Source organism: Mobula birostris, chromosome 22, assembly GCF_030028105.1.
Source record: "Mobula birostris isolate sMobBir1 chromosome 22, sMobBir1.hap1, whole genome shotgun sequence".
Taxonomy (NCBI): Eukaryota; Metazoa; Chordata; class Chondrichthyes; order Myliobatiformes; family Myliobatidae; genus Mobula; species Mobula birostris.
In genome coordinates, this window is record NC_092391.1 from 31,342,356 (window position 1) to 31,366,833 (window position 24,478).

General features: G+C 39.7%; 1 protein-coding gene across 4 annotated transcripts in view; it reads right to left on the minus strand.

The window, feature by feature from the left end:
• The window catches only part of LOC140186350 (astrotactin-2-like), a 1,795,681-nt gene that overhangs the window by 1,139,553 nt on the left and 631,650 nt on the right, over window positions 1–24,478 (minus strand). For 3 of the 4 annotated variants that reach the window (XM_072240511.1, XM_072240510.1, XM_072240513.1), the window contains exon 4: window positions 2,466–2,618. The exons of the other annotated variant lie outside the window; for it this stretch is intronic. In XM_072240511.1, the coding sequence (XP_072096612.1) occupies window positions 2,466–2,618 (153 nt within the window). The remainder of the gene's footprint in view (window positions 1–2,465; window positions 2,619–24,478) is intronic. 4 annotated transcript variants of the gene reach the window in all.

Here is a 24,478-nt window from a genome sequence, read left to right on the forward strand (position 1 = left end):
ATTCCCCCCCTCCACTCTGTCCTTTTACTTCTTCTCACCTGCCTATTACTTCCTCCTGAGTCTTCTCCTCCTTCCCTTTCTCCTATAATGTGCTCACCTTTCCTATCAGATTCCTTTTTCTCTAGCCATTGATCTTTTCCACCCACTTGGCTTCATCTATCCCCTTCCAGCTCACTTCCTTTACCTTCCCCCAACCTTTTTTTATTCTGGCGTCTTCCCCTTTCCTTCTCAGTCCTGAACAAGGGTCTTGGCCCAAAACGTTAACTGGCTATTTGTTTCCATAGTTGCTGCCTGACCTGCAGAGTTCCTCCAGTATTTTGTGTGGGTTGCTTTGAACTGTACACATGCATGGTTTCCAAGCACAAAACAAAAAGACCGTTCACCTTCCATCTAAAAGCTACCCAGGTTGATCGAAAAATTCTATTACTATCTATCTTCAGTTGTCATATTTCATGTTTTTCATTATCCTGTGTCCATAAGAAAGATAATAGCAAGACAGCTTTTAACTGTAGCAAATAATTTGTTTGGGTTCATTTAATTTATCTTTATTTATTACTAATTATAAAGTCCACTAAACCATTTCTTTTCCAATGTAAGTATTTACATTTGCCACTGAAATGAGCAGTCACTGGCTGTGGCTGAAAGAAGGGGTGCTGTCTGGGCTGCCAAGTGACTATCTGGAGACTAACCATGTGACACACACCCAGGTCTGATCAGCCTGTGGTGAGCCTGCCTCGGCTGAGGGTGTCTTGTGATAAAAGGCCGAAACACCCAGTGATGTCGAGGTACACAACTGAAGATGTATCGTAATGGTAGTAACATCATCTAGTGGTCATCTTTAAGAACTATTTCCACTCAAGTTAAGTGCAGTGCAGAAACTTTAGGGATTGTAACATCCAGTCCTATTAATCAAACGGCATTATCTTCATCTTCTCCTGCTTAATTACACAGCAGTTACTTGCTTTCTTATCATTTAAATATTATAAGCATAACACTTTCAATTCCACTGCTTGACAAAAATAAATGTTTTGCACAGGTTTAGATATAATTCACCTCCAGCTGCTTTTTATTACTACTTGCCTTGAATTAAGCAAAAGCCTGAATATGTTGGCAGATTTAAGGTCTTGATCTTGTACCTTCAGTCATAATAAAAATACTGAGCTGGCACACAGTCCTAAAATTCAGAATCCATGTGACTTAATCCTTGTTTTGTCCCACATGGAACCAATCCAAAACTTTGTCTTATTATTGAATTCACACAAAACCTATGTCAAATCTGGCAGCATCATTCTTATGAAGGTCAACCTGCAACATTCTCAGAAAATCAAAGTAAATTTAGGTATTGGAAATTTGACATAGAAACAGAAAAGGCTGGAAACATTCAGTGGTCAAGTAGCATCTATGCAGAGAGAGACAGGTCCAGCATTTTCTGTTTTTTATTCCTGTATCATAAACCACTTATTTAAGCTTTGTTATACCAGAACATTTGGAGTTCTCTTAGTCTATCCTTTCCCTCATCCAGAGCAAATTGACCAAGTATAAATGACTTACAATCTTTATACATAGCATGTCAATTTGCCATCCAGCTCTGAGCATCAGCATTATCTTTGAAAACAGTCAACTTTTGAATTAGAATCAGGTTTCATATCACTGACATATATTGTGAAAATTGTTAACTTTGCAGCAGCAGTACAATGCAATAAATAATAATATAGAAAAGAAACTGAATTACAAGAAAATATATATTTTCAGTAAATATTAATATAATATATATTAAATAGTTAACTTAAATAAGTAGTGCAAGAACAAAAATAAAAAAATAGTGAGATAGTGTTCGTTGTTTCTATGTCCATTTAGAAATCGGATGGCAGAGGGGAAGAGACTGTTCCTCAATCATTATGTATATATCTTAAGGCTTCCAAACCTCTTTCCTGAAGGTAACAATGAGACGAGGGCATGTCCTGGGTGATTGTGATCCTTAATGATAGGTGCCACCTTTTTGAGACATTGCTCCTTGAAGATGACTTGGATGCTATGGAGGCTAGTGCCCATGATGGAGCTGACTAAGTTTGCAACTCTCTACAGCCTAACTCTCTGCAACTACTATTTTGCAAAGTTTAAGAAAGATATATTGATTCTGACTGACCAATGCTGCTTAACAGCAAAAAAGGATGAGTAGATCCACCAAACAACATCTGTAAAGACTTCTATTTTGAATGCTATCACTTCCTGATATTTCAATTTATAGCCTAGTCTGAATGTATATGTTATAGATGCATTGGTGAAAGCAATAGTAGGAGCATGAGAAAGACTTTAATCAGGAGAACCTCTAGAAATTGTGTAAGTTCATAATTAGTGCATGCATTTGACCACCACCAGTATCACCACCTCCATCACCAACTTACCATCACCTCTTAGCTTAAATGGGTATCTTAGAAATATTCTTAACTAGTTGTGTATCCTACCTCTAATTTTATTCCTCCTTCCCTTCCTTCGTCCTGTGGATGTGCTGCGTGGTGCCTGCTGCAGGTGGGAGATCTCAATTGGCGTGTTTGTTCGAAAGCTCTCCTTGAACTTCTGCATCAATGACTGTACTGTCTCTTGAGTCACGTCAGCGGCTACAACGTGTCAATTTTATTATTAAAATGTGAATATGTTATAACTGCAACTTAGTACTTATAGTCAAACTGAGCAATGCCATGATTATACTTAATAAAATATTTTGATCAACAAAATCCTTTTTGTGTAAAGAAAATAAATAAATTATGCTAAAACAAAATTCAGTTTCTGAACTGTCAGTTCTTCAGATGCTACATTAGTACAGTTTAGTACCTTAGAACAAATACAGAGGAGCAGGGAATCAACTGAACCAAATGACAGCAGTAGTACCATTGATAGCAGTAGCTGGGTGTTTAATATTCATGAACTGACTTATCTTTTCACTTCACTAATTTTTTTCAGCCAGGTAAACTTCTTCCGTTCTGGATAGAAGGGTAGGCGCCAAACAACCATCCCATTCTGCACACAAGCAGGGAAGTACAAGACACACTACAAGCTGTTTGACCCTCCCCTCTTCTCCTCCAAATCCTCAGCCTGCAAACTTATTAAGTTATGGATGCTACGTAAAAGTTAAGTGTATCATTGAAAAGGTCTTCACAACTAGGAAATGAACACTCATTTTTTTTCTTATAAGCTTTTCTTCATTTTTAATCACCCAATATACTCTATCTTTTTAATCATTCTATAAACTCTAAGAAACCACTGCACATGCTTCATCTTGGTTAGTCTGGATTACTTATGGCAAACATTTGGGACCAGATTGCCTGCTCATTTACCTATCTTCTTTGGACTAAAATAGAGCAGACATGGGTACAAAATAATTGGGGATAGAGTTAGACATTAGAAAAGATTCACCTAATGGCGAAAAACATCATATGGGAACTGTATAAAATAATTATTATTTTGTTAAACGTGAAATCTGAGAATAAGCATGGAACTAGAACTAGCATCCCATTTAACATCAATATATTATAGAGAAAGAAAATTGTAGCACAGGAACAGGCTCTTTGTCCCACAATATTGAGCTGAACCAATTAAATTAGCAATCAAATGGCCAATTCATCTGCTCTGCCTACACAATGTCCATTTTCCTCATATTAATGTGTCTATCTAAATGTCCCTTGACAGGCCCTAGTCTATCTGACTCTACCACAACCATAGGCAGCGCATTCAAGGCACCCACTGCTCTGTATAAAAATAAACTTGTCCCTCACAATTCCTTGTGTCAACTGTAATACAACGACCAAAGAATCTAGGTATGAACAGCCTTGTATTTGCTATTTGGAAACACGTATCATCAGGTTACCTGTCAGCATAATTGAGTTTTGTGAAATTAAAAGTTTTGGACTTTGCACAATGGTGTTTTTAAGTACATTTGTTCGAAACAAAGTTTGCTGTCACCTTGCATTTTGTTCCACCACCAACAGCAGCTTGGGTTGAAAAAAATAGCATGAACTAATGAAAAAAAGAACTTTCTCTTCAAGTTACAAGTCAATGAAGTACATCAAGTATTTGAAAAGCGTGAACATACTTTTTAATGTCTTCAAGTGAATTACAAAGAGGGAATTACAAGAAAAATAAGGACCTGGGTACAGCTAAGGTTCTTCAGAGAAACACATTTTGCAAAAACAAGGCTAAGAAACTACAATCATCTGGAATTAATTGGATAATAGGGCATTGCTAGTATTGCAAACTAATCAAATAAAATTTGTGCCTCTCATTAAAAAATGCAATGTGTTGTATGGTCGGCAGTTCATTTCACAGAGCACAGGATGATATTGGATCAGTTAATAACTTACTAAATACGCTATGTGACTAACTCTTGGCAATACCATTACATAATAAATATTAGAAATATAAGGCCCGTCAAACCTGCTCCGCTATTCAGTAAGATCATAGCTGACCTGGCCATTGTCTCATCTCCACCTAATTGCCTTTTCCCCGTAACCCTTAATTTCCCTACTATGCAAAAATCTATCCAACCTTGTCTTAAATATATTTACTGAGGAAGCAAACACTGCTTCATTAGGCAGATAATTCCACAGATTCACCATCCTCTGGAGAAAGCAGCTCCTCCCCATCTCTGTCCTACTCCCCCAAATCTTGAGGATATGTCCCTTAGTTCTAGTCTCACCTATCAAAGGAAACAACTTTCCTGCCTCTATTTTATCTATCCCTTTCATAATTTTATGTATTTCTATAAGATCTCCTCTCATTCTTCTGAATTCCAACAAGCACAGTCCCAGGAGACTCAATCTCTCCTCATAGTCTAACCCCTCATCTCTGCAATCAACCTGGTGAACCTCCTCTGCATTGTCTCCAAACCCAGTATCCTTCCTCAAGTAAGGAGACCAGAAGTGCACGCAGTACTCCAGGTGCAGCCTCACCAAGACCCTGTACAATTGCAGCTTAATCTCCCTTCCCTTAAATTCAACCCCTCTAGCAACGAAGGCCAATATGCCTTCTTGATTTGCCTTCTTGATAGCCTGCTGCACCTGCAAAAAACCTTTTGTGATTAATGTCCCTATGTTTTCCAAATTTATTTCCAGTTTCTAAATCATCAATTTTTAAAATGGTCCTGAATACTTTCACCTATGGAGAGGAACGAAACAGTTGACATTTATTCCTCTTCATAGATGTCTGACCTGCTGAGATCTTTAAGTGTGTTACACTGGATTTCCAACATCTACAGGATCTCTTCAGTTTCTGAATTTTTTCACCTTTTGCAAGTGTTTCTTTTTAAATCACGGCGACAACTGGCACATGATGGGAAAAAAAGCCAATTCTATTGTGAGCACCAGTCCTTTTGAAGAAAGAAACACAGACTGTTGATTCAAATTATGTGAGGTGTTGAGGGTCCCTTAAACCTCAGTGCTTGCGTCCAGACACCAAAAAGGCAGCAATGATGTATATGTGCCTTATCTACATGACCATGTAGATGGATGTTCTTTGAATGATGTTGGTCTTGGTGTGGTGCACTCAGCAAATATTCTGGAAGATAGAAGAATTATATGAAAGAACGGACTTTGGAGACATAATCAGTGATTAACATCATGAAGATAGGGATCCTCACCCTAGAGAAGAACAGCTTCTCATGGGATGAACCATGTCAGTTCTCCAAGGTGGGGTAATATCTGGGCCTGATCAGTGAGAGAGATGTCAAGTCAAGTCAAATGTATTGTCTTTTAATTATATACATGTATGAAATATATCATATATAACCCTATAATGCATATAGAAACAAGACAAAGTTCCTCCGAACCAGTAGTACACAAAACACACATTACACACTATAACTTAAGAAGGTAATGTGAAAGAAAATTAAACTTTGAATTAAATTTTGTTATCAAGCTTGATTAGCTAAGTATTGTCCAAGATTTGGGTCATGAGGGTGACAGGATAAGGTGCAGACTTTGCCTTACTTGTGCTAGCTAATGACAGGTCATGCCAATAATGCCTGCCTGACTGGCTAAGAGGGGAACTGAATGTGGACAAGCAGTTCTAATTTTGTGTACTGCGTGGAAGCATTCATAGACTGGCTAATACCTAACAAGTGTGTAACCAGGTGACCGTTTAATATCTTTTTTTTATTGTTAAAGTACGCTTATGTATTCAGTTTGGTAATGCTAAAATAGCTGCCTGTGTCTTTAAGAGCAAACAGTGATGTCATCAGTGATGTCATTTTGGATGGGTGGAGTAGAACACAGAGTTGCCATGTTCTAGAAAGGATGATGTTGGAATGCTTTTCTAGGTTTGGTGAGGAAAAGAAAATAATATTTGATAGTACCCATGTAAATCTGTTTATACTTGTTTGTAAATCTAGAATATTGGTCATTTGACATGTTTTACATATGGGTGGTTTAGATTTTCATGAGTTAATTGATCAGCGCTGGATTGCCTGGTTGCGAAGTTCCTTAATTGGCCCACTAGCATGAGCGAGGAGAACTCATTTCAAGGTCTAGCCTCTGTGTGTTTGGAAGTTAAGCACACGTGTGCCAAATAATTGCCACTACCATATTGGTTTTGTATATTTTTTAGTTATTTTCATACTGCATACGTAAAAAGGGTGTGATCCAAAGTTAAACTGAGATTGTAGTAGCGGGAACTGTTTTATAAAATTTATTTTGTTATTTTTATTTTGATACCCTCTTTTTGCAATAAAACATTTAAAACAGATAAAGGAATTTAAGTCCCAAAAAAGTATTTGATGTCCTGCTTGTGTTTTTTTTTCCCCCAGGCTACAAAAAGCACTTTTTGAAATCATTAAGTATGTTTGGCTGTTGACTACTGCCCAAAATTTACTGTATAAATTTAAGATGTAACCTGACATTGGCGGAGTCATAAGACAATGGCTCTTCCGTAGTCATGTATTAAAGTTTAACCTTATACCAAGGTCTATGTCTTTATTTCTGTTTGATAATAGGGTAAATTCTCCAATAGTAAATGGTTCTTTGACAGTAAGAATAAAATCTATGGATAAAGCATGCATAAATATAGCAAAACTATATGAAGTTGAGGACATGCTAATGCTCAGTAGCAGCAGTAATAAAGAAATTTGAGTTGAATGGTCCTTTGTCCAACACATTGTGTGACCAGGGCCAAGGGATCGACCTTAAATACCTTAAATGAGTTCTTACGGCATTATAGCAGAAAGATTAAATATTATTTCCTCTCATGTAACTTATAAATGCACATAATGTCTCTTTATTTTGTGACCAATGTCTAAGGAACTTAAATGTAAGCAATAAAGGCTAATAGAAATAATATTTTTGTGATGTACATACTGTATACAAAATTCATTTTGACAAGCTTTAAAAAAACTCCCTCTTTTTTCATTGTGGCACTTGCTTCTTCAGCCATGAAAGTGAGAGAGTCAGAGTAACAACTAATCTCGCAGAATGCATTTTTTTTTGTTGTAAGTGCGTAATTGATCTGTCATCACTTTTCTGAGAGAAAACGGAAGGCATAATCGAGAGTTCCGAAGCAAAATATAATCATATTACAGCATGTCTGAAAATTGATGTTGGTATGTTAATCAGGCTAATGCAGTGGGTGGTGGTTGTGAATAAAACATAGTTGGCTATCTTGACAGGTTGGCAAGTATGTCTTTCTTTCTCATTAGTGAGGTTTGTTCTGCTGCAAAAGGAATTGATCACCCCAGCTCTAAATGAACTTTAAAACCAGATATTGCCATCAGAACAACCCAGTTCCATTTATCAACAGAAAGTAGAAAACCAAAAGAAAATAATTTATTTTTTCAAGTTAAATGCAAGCAGGGCAATTTGTTTTCTCAGACAGGCTATCTGCAATGAGAAGTATACAAGACTACTATTGTTTTGAATGTAAAGCTCATTTTAAAGGATAGTTTCCATGTTATTGCAGCCAGACCTATTTTTGGACCCGTTCCCCCTTTGGTGGATGTTTAGTCTATCAGGGAATTGCCTGAACATGAAAAAAAAACAGAATCTAGTAGAAACACTCAGCAGATCAGACAGCATCTGTGGAAAGAGGAACAACTATAGATTCTGCTTTGGGAGTTTGTGTATCAGGCACTCAAAATGGTGTGGACCTGAAATGTTAACTATTTTCTTTCCACAGTTGCTGCCTGATCTACTGTGTGTCTCTAGACTTCTCATTGTTTCAGATTTCCAGCCTTTTTAGTTACTTTTTGATCTTCATTTACTAGCCCTGTATTTTTTTAAAATTAAAGCCATGTTGTTTCAACAACTTATTAAATTTCTTAACCAACTAACCATCATAGCTGACCTGAAGGTGCTAAACTTTGGTTACAGATGCAACTAAGCATGCATTACTTTATACTTTATTGTCGCCAAACAATTGGTACTAGAACGTACAATCATCACAGCGCTTCCCACTCCCTGGATTACAAATATTAAAATTAAATGTGACATACAAACCCTTTTAATCCAACTTCAAACATTGATGTCATATTTTAAGTAGTCACACTTCACCACTCAACTAAAAATAAGTGAAATCCATTCATGGTGGATATTAAATAGAAATCCATTGATGGTGATTATCATTCACTTTGATTTTCCTGACATTTAGTAACTACTGAGGAATTATAGAATTGTCACAACACTTCTTCAGTAACATTCATGAAGAACGTTATAAAATCAGGAACAGGAGTAGCTTCTGGCACCTCAGGCCTGAACCACTCAATACGATCATGGCGGAACTGCCACAAGCCGCCTCTTCCACATGCCCTTGGATAGCACTCTTCTTCCTGAGTGATTTCATACATTAGTATGACCCTATATGGCATTCTATAGTGTAAATCCTTGACTAGTGCAATTCACCAACTGTACCTAAGCAGTAGTATTTGTTTGTTTCGGTCTCTTATACAACATGAGGTGGTTTCAGTATATAAAGAAATCATGATAACAATGAGAATATAAACAGATGGTGTTTGCTGTTTTGAAGGAAGTCCACCTTCCTGGAGTCATGCTTACGATTAGGGAATGCTAGTATACCATTGTTCATTATTATGACATGCCATAAGACCACAAGACATTGAAGTAGACTGAGGCCCACTTTGTGCATTGTCAATACATTCGTAGTGTCATCAAGTTAAGGACAAATTCCATTCCATCAAGGGTCTACTGTGAATGCCTGCAAGAAAAAGAATCTCAGTGACATATTTGGTGACACATATGTACTTTATCAAAATGGTTGTTGTGATGTGTCTAGTGTGGTAGTGTAGCAGGTAGTGCCTGTTGCTCTCGTTTCCAGCTTCCACTGCTGGCTAGCAATCTTGCAAAAAAGGAAGCTGAACTTTTAAGTCTCTCCCTGCTATTAATAGCTTCTACAACAGCATGCCTCATGTTGCACCTCTTCACTGTGACACATGGAAAATGAGCTCCTTTCAGACTCAAGCTGAACTACAGAGGACGGGGAGGGGGTCTAGACCCTGCCCATGTAGCATGCAGGCCCATCGGTGTGTGGACTCACCCCGATGCTCATGAACCCAATCCCCAGCTATGGGGAAATAGCCCCACTGTCATGCATGCAGCTTCTGGAGAGATGAAGGCTGTGAGAGTAATCCCAGACAACAAATCCAGAGTGGAACCCCTAAGGGGGCTGGACATCGTTGAACATCCGGTAGCTCCAGTAGCCAAGCTGGTATTAAATGCATTGCTTCATAAGTTTTCCTTTGGACTACACCAGTGAGGCCGAGAGGGAGATCTTGATGAATGGGCATCTCAGGATCTCCATACTTTCTACCCAGGCTTGTGATGATGATCATCATAACCCAATGCCCTTCAAGACAGACGGATGCCAACCAGCAACTGCAAGTACTTTGATAATAAATTTAGGTTGAACATTGTAATTCTGGATTGGGTGTTGAGCTTAAGATAAAAGAACACTTAAGAGGCAGTGATCATAATATGATGGAATTCACCCTGCAGAAGTGAGGAAGAAGCTAAAATCAAATATATCAGAATTACAGAGGAATAAAGGAAACTACAGAGGTATGAGAGGAGAGCTGGATAAAGTTGATTGGAAAGGACACTAGCAGGGATGACGGTAGACTGGCAATGGCTGAAAATTCAGGGAGTAATTTGAAAGATACAGGATCGGTTCATCTCAGAGAAGAGGCAACATTCAAAAGGGAGGATGAGGCAACTGTAGCTAACAAGAGAAGGCAAAGACAGCATAAAAGCAAAAGAGAGGGCATACGATATAGCAAAAAATATAAAATTGGGAAGTGAGAAGCTTGGTAACCAACAGAAACAACTAATAAAGGAATACGCGGAGAAAAGGTGAAATATGAAGATAGGCAAGCCAATAATATAAAAGAGGACTGCAAATGTTTTCAGCTATATTAATAGTGAAGGAGAGGCAGCAGTAGGCACTGGAAAATAATGATGGTGTAAGGAAGGACAAAGAAATGCACTTTGCATCAGACTTCACTGTGGAAGACACCAGCAGCATGCCAGAAATTCAAGAGAGTCAGGGAATTGAAGTGAGTGTAGGCCTTTTTTTTAAACCAAGCTTGGGTAGCTGAAAACTCTGAAGTTAGAAAGGTTATCAAGACCAGATGCACTATACCCATGGCTCGGAAAGAGATAGCTAAAGAGATTGTAGAGGCATTAGTTGTGAACTTATAAGAATCAATAGATCCTGGAATGGACCTGGAGGAATGGAAAATCACAAATGTCACTACAATTTTTAAAAAAGGAGGAAGACAAAAGACAGAAAATTATTGGCCTGTTATCCTGACATCAAAGGTGCAAGATGTTCGAGTCCATTATTAAGGGAGAGGTTTCGGGATACTTGGAGGCACATGATAAAATAGGCGAAAGTCAGTGTGGTTTCCTTAAGGGGAAATTTTACCTAGCAGATCTATTGGAATTCCTTGAGGAAATAAAAGACAGGATAGAAAAATGAGAGACAGTGAATGTTTTTTTTTGGATTTTCAGAAGGACTCTGACTGGAGGCTGCTGAGCAAAATAAGGATCTATGGTGTTATATGAAAGGTATTAGCATGGGCAGAAGGTTCACTGACTAACAGAAGGCATAGAGTGGAAATAAAGGGGACCTTTTCTAGCTGACTCCTGGTGACTAGGTGAGTTCCATAGGAGTCTGTGATCAGTCTGCTATTTTTCATATTATATATTAATGACTTGGATGAAAGAATTGATGGCTTTATGGCCACGTTTGCAGATGACACAAAAATAGGTGGAGGGCAGGTACTATTGAGAAACAGGGAGTTTGCAGAAGTAATTGGTTTAGGAGAATGAGCAAAGAAGTGGCAGATAGAATAGAGTGTAGGGAAGTGTGTACCTTGATAGAAGGAATAAAGCAATAAACTACCACTAAGCACATCTTTCCATCCCCACCCCACCCCACTTTCTGCTTACCACAGGGATCACTCCCTACGCGACTCCTTTGTCCATTTGTCCCTCCTCACTGATCTCCCTCCTGGCGCTTATCCTTGCAAGCGGAACAAGTGCTACACCTTCTCCTTCAATACCACTCAGGGCCCCAAACAGTCCTTCCAGGTGGGGTGACACTTCACCTGTGAGTTGTTGGGGTCATCTACTGTATCTGGTGCTCCCAGTGTGGCCTCCTGTATATTGGTGATTCCCAACATAGATTGGGAGACTGGTTTGGAGAGCACCTATGCTCTGTCTGCCAGAAAATGCGAGATCTCCCAGTGACACCCATTTTAATTCCACTTTCCACTCCCATTGTGACATGTCAGTCCATGGCCTCCTCTACTATTGTGATGAGGCCACACTCAGGTTGAAGGAGCAACGCCTTATATTTCATCTGGGTAGCCATCAACCTGTTGGCATGAACATCGACTGCTTGAACTTCCGGTAACGCCCCCCACTTCACCACTCCCCATTCCCATTTCCCTCTCTCACCTTATCTCCTTACTTGTCCATCACCTCTCTTCCACTTTTCTTTCTTCCATGGCCTTCTGTCCTCTCGTACCAGACCTGTATCTCTTTCATTCACCAATCAACTACCCAGCTCTTTACTTCAACCTTCCCTCCCCTCTTATCACCTTATGCTTTTCCTCCCCTTCCTCCACCTTTTTACTCAGACTCCTCATTTTGTCTGCAGTCCTGGTGAAGGGTCTCGGCCAAAACATTGACTGTTTTCTTTTCCATAGATGCTGCCTGGCCTGCTGAGTTCCTCCAGCACCTTGTGTGTATTTCTTGGATTTCCAGCATTTGCAGATTTTCTCTTGTTAGTGATTGACTATTTTCTAAATGGAGAGAAAATTCAGAAACTGGAATTGCAAAGGGATTTGGAGCTCTATGGTGCAGGGTTCCCCAAAGGTTAACATGCATGTTGAGTCGGTAGTAAGGTAGTAATTTTAGCATTCCTTTCAAGAGGATGAGAATATAAACGCAAGGATGTAATACTGAGGCTTTATAAGACATTGATTGGGCCACACTTGGAAGATTGTGAGCATTTCTGAGCCCGTTATCTATGAAAGGATTTGCAATTGTTGAAGAAGGTCCAGGGAAAGTTTTAGAGAATGATCCCAGGAACAGAAATAATCCAATTGGTGATGACTCTGGACCAGGTCTTGTAATTAACATTCAACAATTCATGATGTTCCCATTCTTTCCCTTCTGCTTGTGAGGGTGATAATGCCCTTCTCATGGACTCTACAGCCAACTAGAAGCATAGTCTGCATACTTGCAGCACGTCCATGCCATTCAGTCCTAGAACCGAGTTCATCTCAGCCAGTCACCTGTTGGCTCTAGAAATTTTATTTACCACAAGGGAATAGATGCAGCTTGCTTAACTCCCTAGATGTAAAATCACACTTCCAAAGATTTACCACTCCTTCAGTGTTGTGTCAGTCTTGATATTTCTGTGCTCTGTTCAATGGGATTTGAATTGAGCCCAGAACTGCCTGATTTATCAGGTTAGCATATAAACAACTGGTGTGGCTGAAAAGGAAGAAAACAGGGGAAAAGTCAAACAAGACCAACTCCTAATATTGTGCTGCTGACAGCAGAAGCATAGTGGCACAAGCCACGGATGACCAGACCTACCTTGTTATGAAAGGGATGTAATATGGCATAATTCTAAGAGAGGATAGGACTATTTATAAAATAAGCAACCACATATTGGAAGATAAATTAATCTTTGCAATTCTATTAAAAGGGATTAACTTCACAGTTCATGACTGTATTAAATCTTCAACTGAAGGAGATGTTAACAAACTAATTCCTTTCTACTTTAAATCAAAGACAAATAGGCATTTTAGTGATGATATAGATGGCAAGGCATGAAAAGTAGATTAGAATTGAGTGAGTTGAGGAGGGAAGACTCCTCAAGAGCTTTGTGGTACACAGAATGGCAGGATCTCAAACAATCAAAGAGGTATCCTAAATATTGCTTTTCATCCACTGTTACACATAGAATTAGTTCCAGGTTAAAAAAAATGAGTGTGTTGTCTCATAGGCTAAACTCTAGAAGTGACTTTGAGGCTCAAAGATATTACGAACGTTCTGAGGACAAATCTTCAAGAATCCCAGGATTAATAGGCTTTCATTCCATACCATCAATGAGGACAATGTTTGGAAACATCAGGACATGGTCTCAATTTTCCATTCTCATACAGTCCCTCAGTGATGGAGAGTTGATGTCTACAGATAACCTATTTCAATAAGATGAAATAACATTGTTCATTTCAGACTCAATTTTGACTGCATCTTTGCTCTGTTCCTTTTGCTACAACTTTCAGCTAGCTACAAAATGAATGACAGAACTTAGAAGATGCTTTTGTTGAAAGCATACTGAAACACAGACATGGAGGCTGCAGAATGAGTTTGTACCCCTCTCTAAGGGAACAACAGGTGTCAGAGCCAGGTTTCTCTCAAGTCATTTTCCACCATCATGTCTTCATCTTCCTTATATCAGTGACTTGGCAATACCTTTTTGAATACAGTAAGTCAGCTGAAGGAAATGAAGAAAACACTGTTGACACATATATTTTAAAATACACAAACCGCATGAGCAGCTGATTTCCTGTAGGCTTACCGGATCACAAGTTCCCTAATTTATTCCAATACATTCCATTCTATTACTGGTGGTACGTGGCCTTAATGAACAATGATTTTATCTGGGTGGAAACCCATCCTTTTCAGTCACTTAACTAGTCCTTATCTTTGTTTTTTTTTATTTATCAGTAGTCTCCAGCCCTTATTTGATTAACAACTTCTGCTTGAGACAGAAGTAAATGCCTCTCATCAAGAGCCATTTGCACAAAGAACTATTACATACCTAACAATTACAGATGAGCAACATTTATCTTTCTGATGTGCATTTTACAAACCTCACTAAAAAATATTCAAATATAAAGTACTTGCAATTGATACATGGCCACACAATTCAACAAAAAAAGTATTATTTTTCAAGCAATTATTTCAACGATCTTAATATTTAAATGAACTATTTATATACACTGTGCTAAGTACTGTTAGTTTTACATCTCAATTTGCCCAAAAGCAGCGGTGTTAAAATCAACACAATCAAGGCACCAAAAAAAAATTAAAACTCGGTCAAATAACATATATAAACTGAACAATAAAGGAATACAGACTGAAAAAAGCAACTTAACTCATTCTTATCTTCTTGTGCTTTCCTGCAATAATTCCAACTGTATCCCCAAAGGGATATTGTATCTGCCAATGAACCTTTACGTCACATTTCCGATTGTTTGAAGCAGAGAAATATTATGTTTGTTTTCATTTCTTTCCCTTCTCTACAGATTGACCTGGAACCTACTGAAAAAGAAGTCCTCTCCCAGCTCTTTCACAACCATGGTATCCAGCTGAGCAGATGAGGGAACAGTAAACTTAGCAAATTATAAAGTAAGCATTAGGAGAAAAGATTTTGCCAATCAGAACCTCTCAGTTTAATGCAACAGGCATAATCTATTCAACTACAGACTGATTAAGACATCACCATTCCTTCACAAACCAACTATAATGGTAACACAACTATTCCGTGGAGCATCACAGTAGCATGACCCTATTACAGTTGGGGATGTCAGAGTTAAATTCCGATGTCATCTGTAAGGAGTTGGTATGTCCTCCCGATGGAATGCAAGGGTTTCCTCCAGGTGCTCCAGATTTCTCTCAAAGTCCAAAGACCTACCGGTTGGACATTGTAAATTGTCTTATGATTAGGCTAGAGATGCATCAGAGGTTGCTGGGACAGCACAGCTTGAAGGACCAGAAGGGCCTACTCCAAAAACTTGCTGCAAAGGATCTAACTACTTCCTTCTTCATCGGGCTTGAAACCAATCTAGCTTTGTTGCCAAGGTATTATAGCATCATTTACTGTCAGCCACAAGTTACCACCATTTTAGAGAGTAATAGGAGACTGGAATCACATGGAGTATGGCAGGATAACATAACAATTCTTGGACTTTGAGAGGTCATAACTGATATCATCAGTTATCTAATGATTTTTACCCTTCAAAGAGGGATGAGTAGATGTAGTGGGGAAAAATAGTAAAGAAATTTACTCTTAAGTACAACATGACTGATGTTGGAAATTCAGAAACAAGTTAACCTGTTACCAAAAATAAGCTTGTTGTAAAGTTCAAAGACAAAAATTGGCATCTACTAATTTAGTGAAAATCTACTTATTTCCAGATAACCTTGAAAGCAATCACTTTGATAGCTAACACAAAAAAAAATTTGCAGATGCTGGAAATCCAAAGCAACACACACAAAATGCTGGAGGAACTCAGCAGGCCAGACAGCATCTAGGGAAAAGAGTAAAGAGTCAAGGTTTCAGGCCGAAACCCTTCATCAGGACCGGAAAGAAAGAGATGTCAGAATAAGATGGTGGAGAGAGGGGAGGGGAAAAAAAAAGCAAGGTGGTAGGTGACAGGTGAAACCTGGAGAGGGTGAGGGCGTGAATTGAAGAGATGGGAAGTTCCAGCAATTGCCCCCCTCTTCACTATTCCCCATTCCTGATTCCCTCTCTCACCTTATTGGCTCACCTGCCTATCACATCCCTCTGGCGCTCCTCTCTCTTTCCTTTCTTCCTTGTTCTTCTGCCATCTCCTATCAGATGCACCCTTCTCTAGTCCTTTATCTCTTTCAAAAAACAACTTCCCAGCTCTTTACTTCACTCCGCTTCCTCCCGGTTTCACCTATCAGCTACTCCCTTGTACTTCTTCCACCCCTCCCCCCCATTTTCTTAGTCTGACTTCTCTTTCGTTCCATTCCAGATGAAGGATCTCGGCCCAAAGCCTCAAAGGTTTACTCTTTTCCATAGATGCTGCCTGGCCTACTAAGTTCCTCCAGCATTTTGTGTGTGTTGCCTTGATAGGTAAGTTGAGTGCAACCATACCACTTCCTTCCCTTGTTATCTACTAGATTGGTGAGGGTAGTGTATAACATATCAGTGTATTTTCTGATAATATAGAATGTTATTTTCTCTGTGGCTAGACGGTTACATCATTTCTGTCTGAGAGAAAGAAAAACTTCTTCACAGATGAGGTGGAACATGAATTTCGGCATTTCTGTGATTTCATGGGCTGTTCATGTTCAGTCCTTCAGTGCATTCATAGCTGGAGGCCAACAGGGTTAGTAGACACAAATAAAATCAAGGGATACACAAAACAGGGTGGAAAGTGGAGGCAGCAGCATAATGTTAATGAACAGCAAAGCAGCATTGTAACTACATTACTGCCTCTGTTTTGTATCTCTGTATAATCCTGATAGTCCCTCGTGATCTCATTAATACAAACAATTTTCCCAACATATACCAGGTACTTGGACACTTCCCAGAAAGTAACTGACGTTTTCTAGATCACCCTGTCCTCTCTCTTGAACAGGGGCTTAGCAATTAACTTCTATCTTTCGGCGAGGTCCTTTTCTGAAGATTCACCTCTAAGTTATTTCTAGTCTTTTCATTTTCCAGGGCATGATAATTATCAGACTAATTACAGTCTGTCTGCCAGTGTGTTCATTGCTTGAGTCAAATGCCTGCAGGTTCACTTCAGCGATTTGAGGATAAATCCAAACTAGCATTCCAAAGCAGTAAGAATCGGTGCAGCGCTCCATTGTTGGATGTCTGTTGCCTTTTAGATGTGAAATTAAATCAACTCCACTCAGGTGGATAAAAATTCCACCTGATTATTATTGATTGATTGGCATTCATTCAAAGAACAAGGAGGCGTCACTTCCACAGCCTCACTGCCAATGTTATTCCTAAACAGGTATTATTGAAAGAGATTATTAGGGCATGATCTCAGTGCTACTCATGGGTGCCTTCCAATACTCAAGTTGGATATTGCATTTTATGTTACAGAAATGACTATACTTCTTTCTGAGTTCATTAACTTGAGATACTAGGGTTTGAATAGTGTTTTAAGATATTTTCAAGCATTTTGCTTGTTTTTTTAAAAAAAACTACTTCTATTTTCCTCAATGAAAAAAGAAGGAAATTGTTATTTTTTAAGGAACTCCGCCATTCCTTAGATTAAACAGACACACAGATTCTTAAACAACATTTCAAATATTATTTAAAAATCTGCAACAAGAGAAATCAAGATTCCAATCACAGGTCACACAAATTCTCCGTCCTTCAAATTCCCAAAAATAATAACCAGGGGAAGTGTCCAGTTCAGATTCACATCCACTTATCAAACTGTAATTATCCCTTTGTCAGTGGCATCTCCAATTGGTCATCCAGTTGAGAAGTGGCACGAAATAATACACGGCAAGAATGCCTTTTTAATAATTTCTCCACAGGCAATCACATGCACGTATTTCTTCTCTCTAGGAGTTCAGCGTATACCTACAATTGCATTCTGCTGTACTAATAGGTTTTGTGGTGTTCTTCACAGAAGCAATGGATCAGAGTTTGCCCATGAATCAACTTATTTTCCTCATACAGGGCAGATTACAAGTCTCAAAAGCAAAATATTACCACAAACAAATTAACAAATAATAAGGTGTATTTACAATACAAGTTAAAAAGTAAACAATATAACGCTACTGGTGCTTCATATGTGATGAAACCTGGGTGGTTGCAGGGAGTTCCATAGTCTTATAACCTGGAGGAAGAAGCTGTTTCTCATCCAAACGGTTCTTGTCCTAATGCTAAGGTAACTTTTGCCTAATGGTTGGGGTCAGAGAGATTGTTGAACAGATGGGAAGGATTATTGATAATGCTGAGGACTCTGTGTACACAGCACTCCTGAGTATCTCATATGGGTGGAGGAGAGACCCCAATAATCCTCTCAGCAGTCCTCACAATCCTTTGTAGGGTCTTGCGGTCAGACGCTTTGCGATCTCCATACCAGACAGTGATGCAGCTGGTCAGGACACTCTTGATGGTGCTCCTGTAAAACTTGGTTTGAATGTGGGGTGGAATCTTTGCTCACCTCATTCTCCTCAGAAAGTGGAGACACTGCTGTGCTTTCTTGACCAAAGATGTGGCGTTGAGCGACCAAGTGAGATCATCCATTATGTGCACTCCCAGAAACTTGTTGCTCCTAACTCTCTCCACAGAGGAGCTGTGCCTATGTGCAATGAGGAATGGTCAGCCTGCACCTTCCTAAAGTCTACAATCATCTGCTTGGTTTTGAGTCTCAAGTTGTTGTGCTCACACCATTCATGTCACCTCCTCTTTGAAAGCTATCTCATTGTCATTGATGAAGCCAACCACTATTGTGATGGACCTTGCAATGCAGTCATGTGTCGGCACCATGAACAGCAGAGGGCGCAATGTTGGGCATATTTATGTGCTGCACTCTTCTGAAGGAACACAATCTTTTAAAAATATTTTCCCCTTGCCTCCTTTATACAGTTCAAACTCACTTTGTAAATTCGATATTTCAAGTCTTCATGTATTGTTAGATTGTGACTAATCTGAAGGAGACTCTGGGTTTGAAATTCAGGTAAAAAATTCAAAGGCCAATATTTCTGAGCTGATTTTATTTACTTTCATTTTGCCGAGGATTCCTACAGTCTGCAACCACATGCCCATTCTTTGTGACTGTGTATTCAGAATTTCTTATGGGAGATCCAATCTTGGAGCTGACATGTGCCACTGGGTTGAAGAATTGGGTCTTGTACATAAAGAAAGCAAACACGTGACAGACTTGGCAGATTCCGATTTGCCTGCAGTCAGTAAGAAAACTCAAACCACAAACAAGAAAACTGAGCATTGAGCAACTTACTAATTTCCCGAATCACCCAATGTTCTAAAGATCTAGTCGCAAGTGAACTAATCATCTGTAGATTTCCCTTTCTTAACTTTTAGGGGCATTTTGTGTCAAATGTGGATTAGGATTTCCCCTGCGTTAATTTGCTCTTTCTATTGTACTTTAGACAAATGGAGTTTTTCCAAAATCAATTCACCAGGAAGGATGATTTGTTAAATGGAACCCTGAATGATCCTCTTTTCTGCCCAAAGTTAATCCATGGTGTTCAGCTTCTTTAATTTTTACTGCCATGTGTTATCTCTTTTGTTTGCAAGGGCATTTGAGGGATATGGACAAAAAACACAGGGACCTGATGAAGTTCGGTCCTGACGAAGGGTCTCATCCCGAAACGTCGACTGTACCTCTTCCTAGAGATGCTGCCTGGCCTGCTGCGTTCACCAGCAACTTTTATGTGTGTTGCTTGAAATTCCACCATCTGCAGATCTCCTCGTGTTTGCGGGACTGACTCGGATGAGAGTTGTGTTCAGCATACACTAATTGAACCAAAGGGCACGTTTGTATGACTCTGTAGCTGTTTTGAAATAGATTACTTTTCAAACCGGGAACTGGAAAAATTTTCAGTGGACATGCAAACACATTGAACACACAGACAAATAAGTATTTCAAATAAACCGTTTCTCACTCAAAAGCCATCATTTTGAAATTAAACTTTCTTTTAATTTTGCACTTTCACAATTCAGATTACTCTTTTCTCTCTATGGTGGCCTCATTTCACTTATCCGGTCTCAAATGACCTCATCACCATTTTAAAAATTGCTTTTTATGTGGCTGACCTCACCTGCATCTCTTCCATATCCCACAGAGCTGCCGTCACCTCATACCCCTGTTGCCATACCAGGGATAAGGTTCCCCTTGTCCTTGCTTACCACCCCACAATCCGCCATATCCAGCACATCATTCTCCACAGCTTCCACCATCTACACTCAGTCCTAGCACTAAGCACATTATTCCCTCCCACCCACTGTTTGCATTCCGAAGGGATTGCTCTTTATGGGACTCCCTTGTCCACTTATCCTTACCCACTGATTTCCCTCCTGGAACTTATCCCGACAAGCATGACAAGTGCTACACCTGCCCCTTCACCTTCTGCCACACCACCCTTCAGGATCCCAAACATTCCTACCAGGTGAGGTGACACTGCACCTGCGAGTCTGTTGGTGTTATGGGCTGTACCCAATGCCCCCACTGCAGCCTTCTCTTCACTGGGTGAGACAGCTATTTCAATTGGACTTCCCAATCACATTCCAACATGTCTGCCCATGGCCTCCTCTACTGCCACAGTAAGGTTACACTCTCAGGATGGTGCAGTATCACCTCATATTCTATCTGGGCAGCCTCCAATCTGATGGTATGAATATTAATTTCCCTAACCTGGTAATTTCTCACCCCTGGCCCTTCTCTCTTTTTAAATTCCCCATTCTGGTTCCTCTTGAATCCTTCTCTTCTCATCTGCCCATCACCTCCCTCTGATGTCCTTCCTCCTTCCCTTTCTTCTATGGTCCACTGTCCTCTCCTATCAGATTCCTTCTTCAGCACTTTACCTCTTCCTCCTATCTCCATCCTACCCTTTTCTTCATCTCCACTCCTTGCTCACCACCTTCCTCCTCGCCTGGTCTTACCTGGTACTTGCCAGCTTGTATTCCCTCCCATTCACACCCCCCCCCCCAGCCCCCGCTTCTTAGTCAATGTTTCCAGCAGAAATCCTGCATCTTCCCTTTCTTTGCTAGTCTTGATGAAGGGCCAGAAACATCGACTGTTTATTCCCATACATTGACGCTGCCGGACTAGCTGAGTTGCTCCAGCATCTGTGTGTGTTGCTTAAAATTTCCAGCACTTACAGAATTTCTTGTGTTTACCACGTTATTAAACTGGGTATAACAATGTTCATTCATGACAACATTTATTTTACACAACTTGATGTATTTTGATGGAACAATTTAAGTCTCCAAAAAAAGAATTCGAATCATGACTAATTGCTGAATTTTAAAAGCAGACCCATTTATGGATAATTAGCACAAGACTACTCTCTTCCTGACGCATCACTCTGAAAGCCAGACCATTTGTTATGATACTTGCAATTTTCCTTATGTCATTTACCATCAATAAAAGAAAATCTCTGGTGGTGTGTTTATTTTGTTGTGCCAGAGTGGAAATACACCCCTTCCAAAGGTAGCTTAAGGCGCTCCTTCTCTCTGTTAACCTGCAGGTTACCCTGAGCAGGGTATAGCAATCAGGGTCATATGAAGCCATGGAAGCAGGTGGTGAATGACATACAAGCAGTTGTTAGGCATCACAAGTCTTGGCTGTGCGACCACCAATGGCATGCAGATGATCTCTGGAAGAGTAATGATAATGGCTGGAGTCACCCATTTTGTAAAGACACTGCCCAGAAGAAGGCAATGGCAAACTGCCACTTCGGAAAAAATTGCCAAAACAATCATGGTCAGGGAAAGGCCATGATCACCAAAGTCATACGAAACAGCATATAACGAATGAATAAACTCAATAAAATCCAATCTTGGACAATAAATTATTAAGTGGTTTTATTAGGGCTTAAAACAAATTAAAAAGAGCCCCTGGCTTTTTACCGACTTAGTCTTGCAGTTGCCTGCTTTTGTAGTAAAAGTTATTCATAGAGTCATACAGCACGGAAATAGGCCCTTCATCCAACTGATCCATGCTGACCTAGGTTCCGATCTAAGCTATTCACATTCACTGGATGTACTGTACCTGTCTATGTATCCTTCAAATGTTGTTAATATACCTGACTCCACCATTTCCTCTGGAAGTTCATTCCATACTCTGACCAATCTCTCAGTGAGAAAGTTGCCTCTCAGGTTCCCATTAAATCTCTCCCCTCTCACCTTGAACCAGTATTCTTATTAACAGACACTGGATGGTGGAACAAATTTCTTCATGGTTTTCCAGCTAGCAGGGGTAGGTGGAGACCCTATCACTTCAAGCACCTGATCTCCTATTCACCAGGACCTATCTCCCACCCAACTCAAAGTGAAGATTAACAAACTTGCAAAGACAGATGGCTACTGATTACCCAACATACTTTTTGAAATGACAAGAACAATGTAACACGAATGATAAAGATAAATATCATTGGACAACTGCAAAGACAAGGATTCCTCTCAGGAAAGATCCAAATTTCCTTGCAATTGTGGAGTGGGAGAGAGGGAATTGGACTTGGATTAACCTTCACATTTCCTTCCATCAATACCACTGCCACCGAACAGGGAAATCCTCTCAAATACATGGTTGTTTTGAAGCTTTTAATGTTTCATGACAATTCTTTGAGCATCACTTAAGCTCCAGGAAATGAATCAGAATCAGGTTTATTATCACCAGTATGTGTCATGAAACTTGTTAACTTGACTGACTAAATGATGACTGTGTTTACTGAAAGTGAAGAAATATTTGCACTCACAGGTGATTATAAAGATCCAGTGGGCGTGGTGACATCAATTCCAGCACCTACAGCAACAGTAGTCCCAGGAGAAACATGTAAGATTTCTCACAGATCGCAGCCAGGAAGAGGGAAAGCAGGGTTTTCAGCTAATATTTTAAACATGTTACACAGTGCTAACTAAAAGGTTTAGACATCTGGGTGCAATTGAGATACTAAAAACTGAAATATAAGTCTTTGAACTATGTAATGAATAATTATGTCAATTTAAGTTTCTTTTGAAGACCAGATTTTATTTTCTGAGTAGTAACATTATGTTCGAAACATATTTCCATGTCACGTACTCAGCACCACATTTTCATGATACTTGGTGAATATGTACTTGAAATTTTCACCAACTCAGCTGACCTTCCTATCCTACAGTGGAGAAAAAGTAACAGCGGACAGCTGTAGAACTGTACTGAACCACTGATTACTCTTTCAGGTTTTCTGCATTCAAACCACATACCCAAATCCCAAATTTACCGTCATTTTCACATTGTAATGTCAGTGAATTGGAACAGTTTTGCCATCAGTGCAACTGTAGAAACTTGTCCACTCTCACCAAATGGTGTGGCCATAGTTAAACAGGACATATTTCACTCTCAGTAGTGCTAGTGTTTATGGCCTTTGAAAGGCAATTGGGCAAATATATGGCAATGGTAAGTTTAAGATTATGGAACATGAAGCAGCTTGTGGATCTAACGGGTTGCTCTGGTACAGAGTCAATACAGATATGAGGGGCCAAATGGCCTCCTCTTTTGATGTAACCATTCTATGATTCAAAGATGTACTCATCTACTTTGGGATCCCCAGTGATTCCTGGTAACTCCTCATGTTATCAATACAAGCACACAGAAGCCCTGTGTAAGGAATGCATCACCTCACAAACTGGTCACTCAGCTGCCCTCATTCAGGCACCTCCCGTACCACCTATGACAAAGTATCTGTCTTCCACATTGGCTTCTTTGGTCACTTCACAATCCTTGAAATGTGATCTGAATAAAGTCATTCCTAATCCTGTGGAATTTCTTGAGAAATATATGGTTCTCTTTGTAGTTCATTACAAGTACAAGAAAAAATCTGATTCGTCAGACCTTCCTCCAGGTCAAAACAAACAAACACACACACACACACACACACACAAACACACACCATAGCTTTAGGATCAATCATGGAGTAAAGCACATTCCCCCTGTTTGAAAGTGGCTCCCTGATGCCAGCAAATTATATACAATATCACGGAAATCAATTTTTTTCAGAATCAGCGAGCGAGAGAAAGCAAGCGAGAGTGACCACGAGAGAGAGTGAGCGCGCAAGAGAGAGCGAGAGAGAAAGCAAGCGAGAGCGCATGAGAGCGACCACAAGAGGGAGAGAGCGCAAGCGAAAGCGCCCCATGGCAGAGTGTTCCAAAAAAGAAAATATAAAATGTACATCACCCCAGACTACCCTAAAATGTACCCCTGCCTAATAGGAGTCAAAATAATGACAGTGTTGCTCGCTGCACTGTTTGCAACAGTGACTTTTCTATTGCCCATGGTGGGTTAAGACTGTAAAAGATGTTGAGGTGAATTTAACAGGTGTCATTTGTTCATTAGCATAGCTAATGTTATTTGAACTAGCTGGCTAGCTGCTAAGGAGCTACTCTGTTGCAGACATCCCACCTCTCCTGGAAGTTCTGGGAGTCTCCAGCAAATTGATGGTGCTACCTCCCTGAA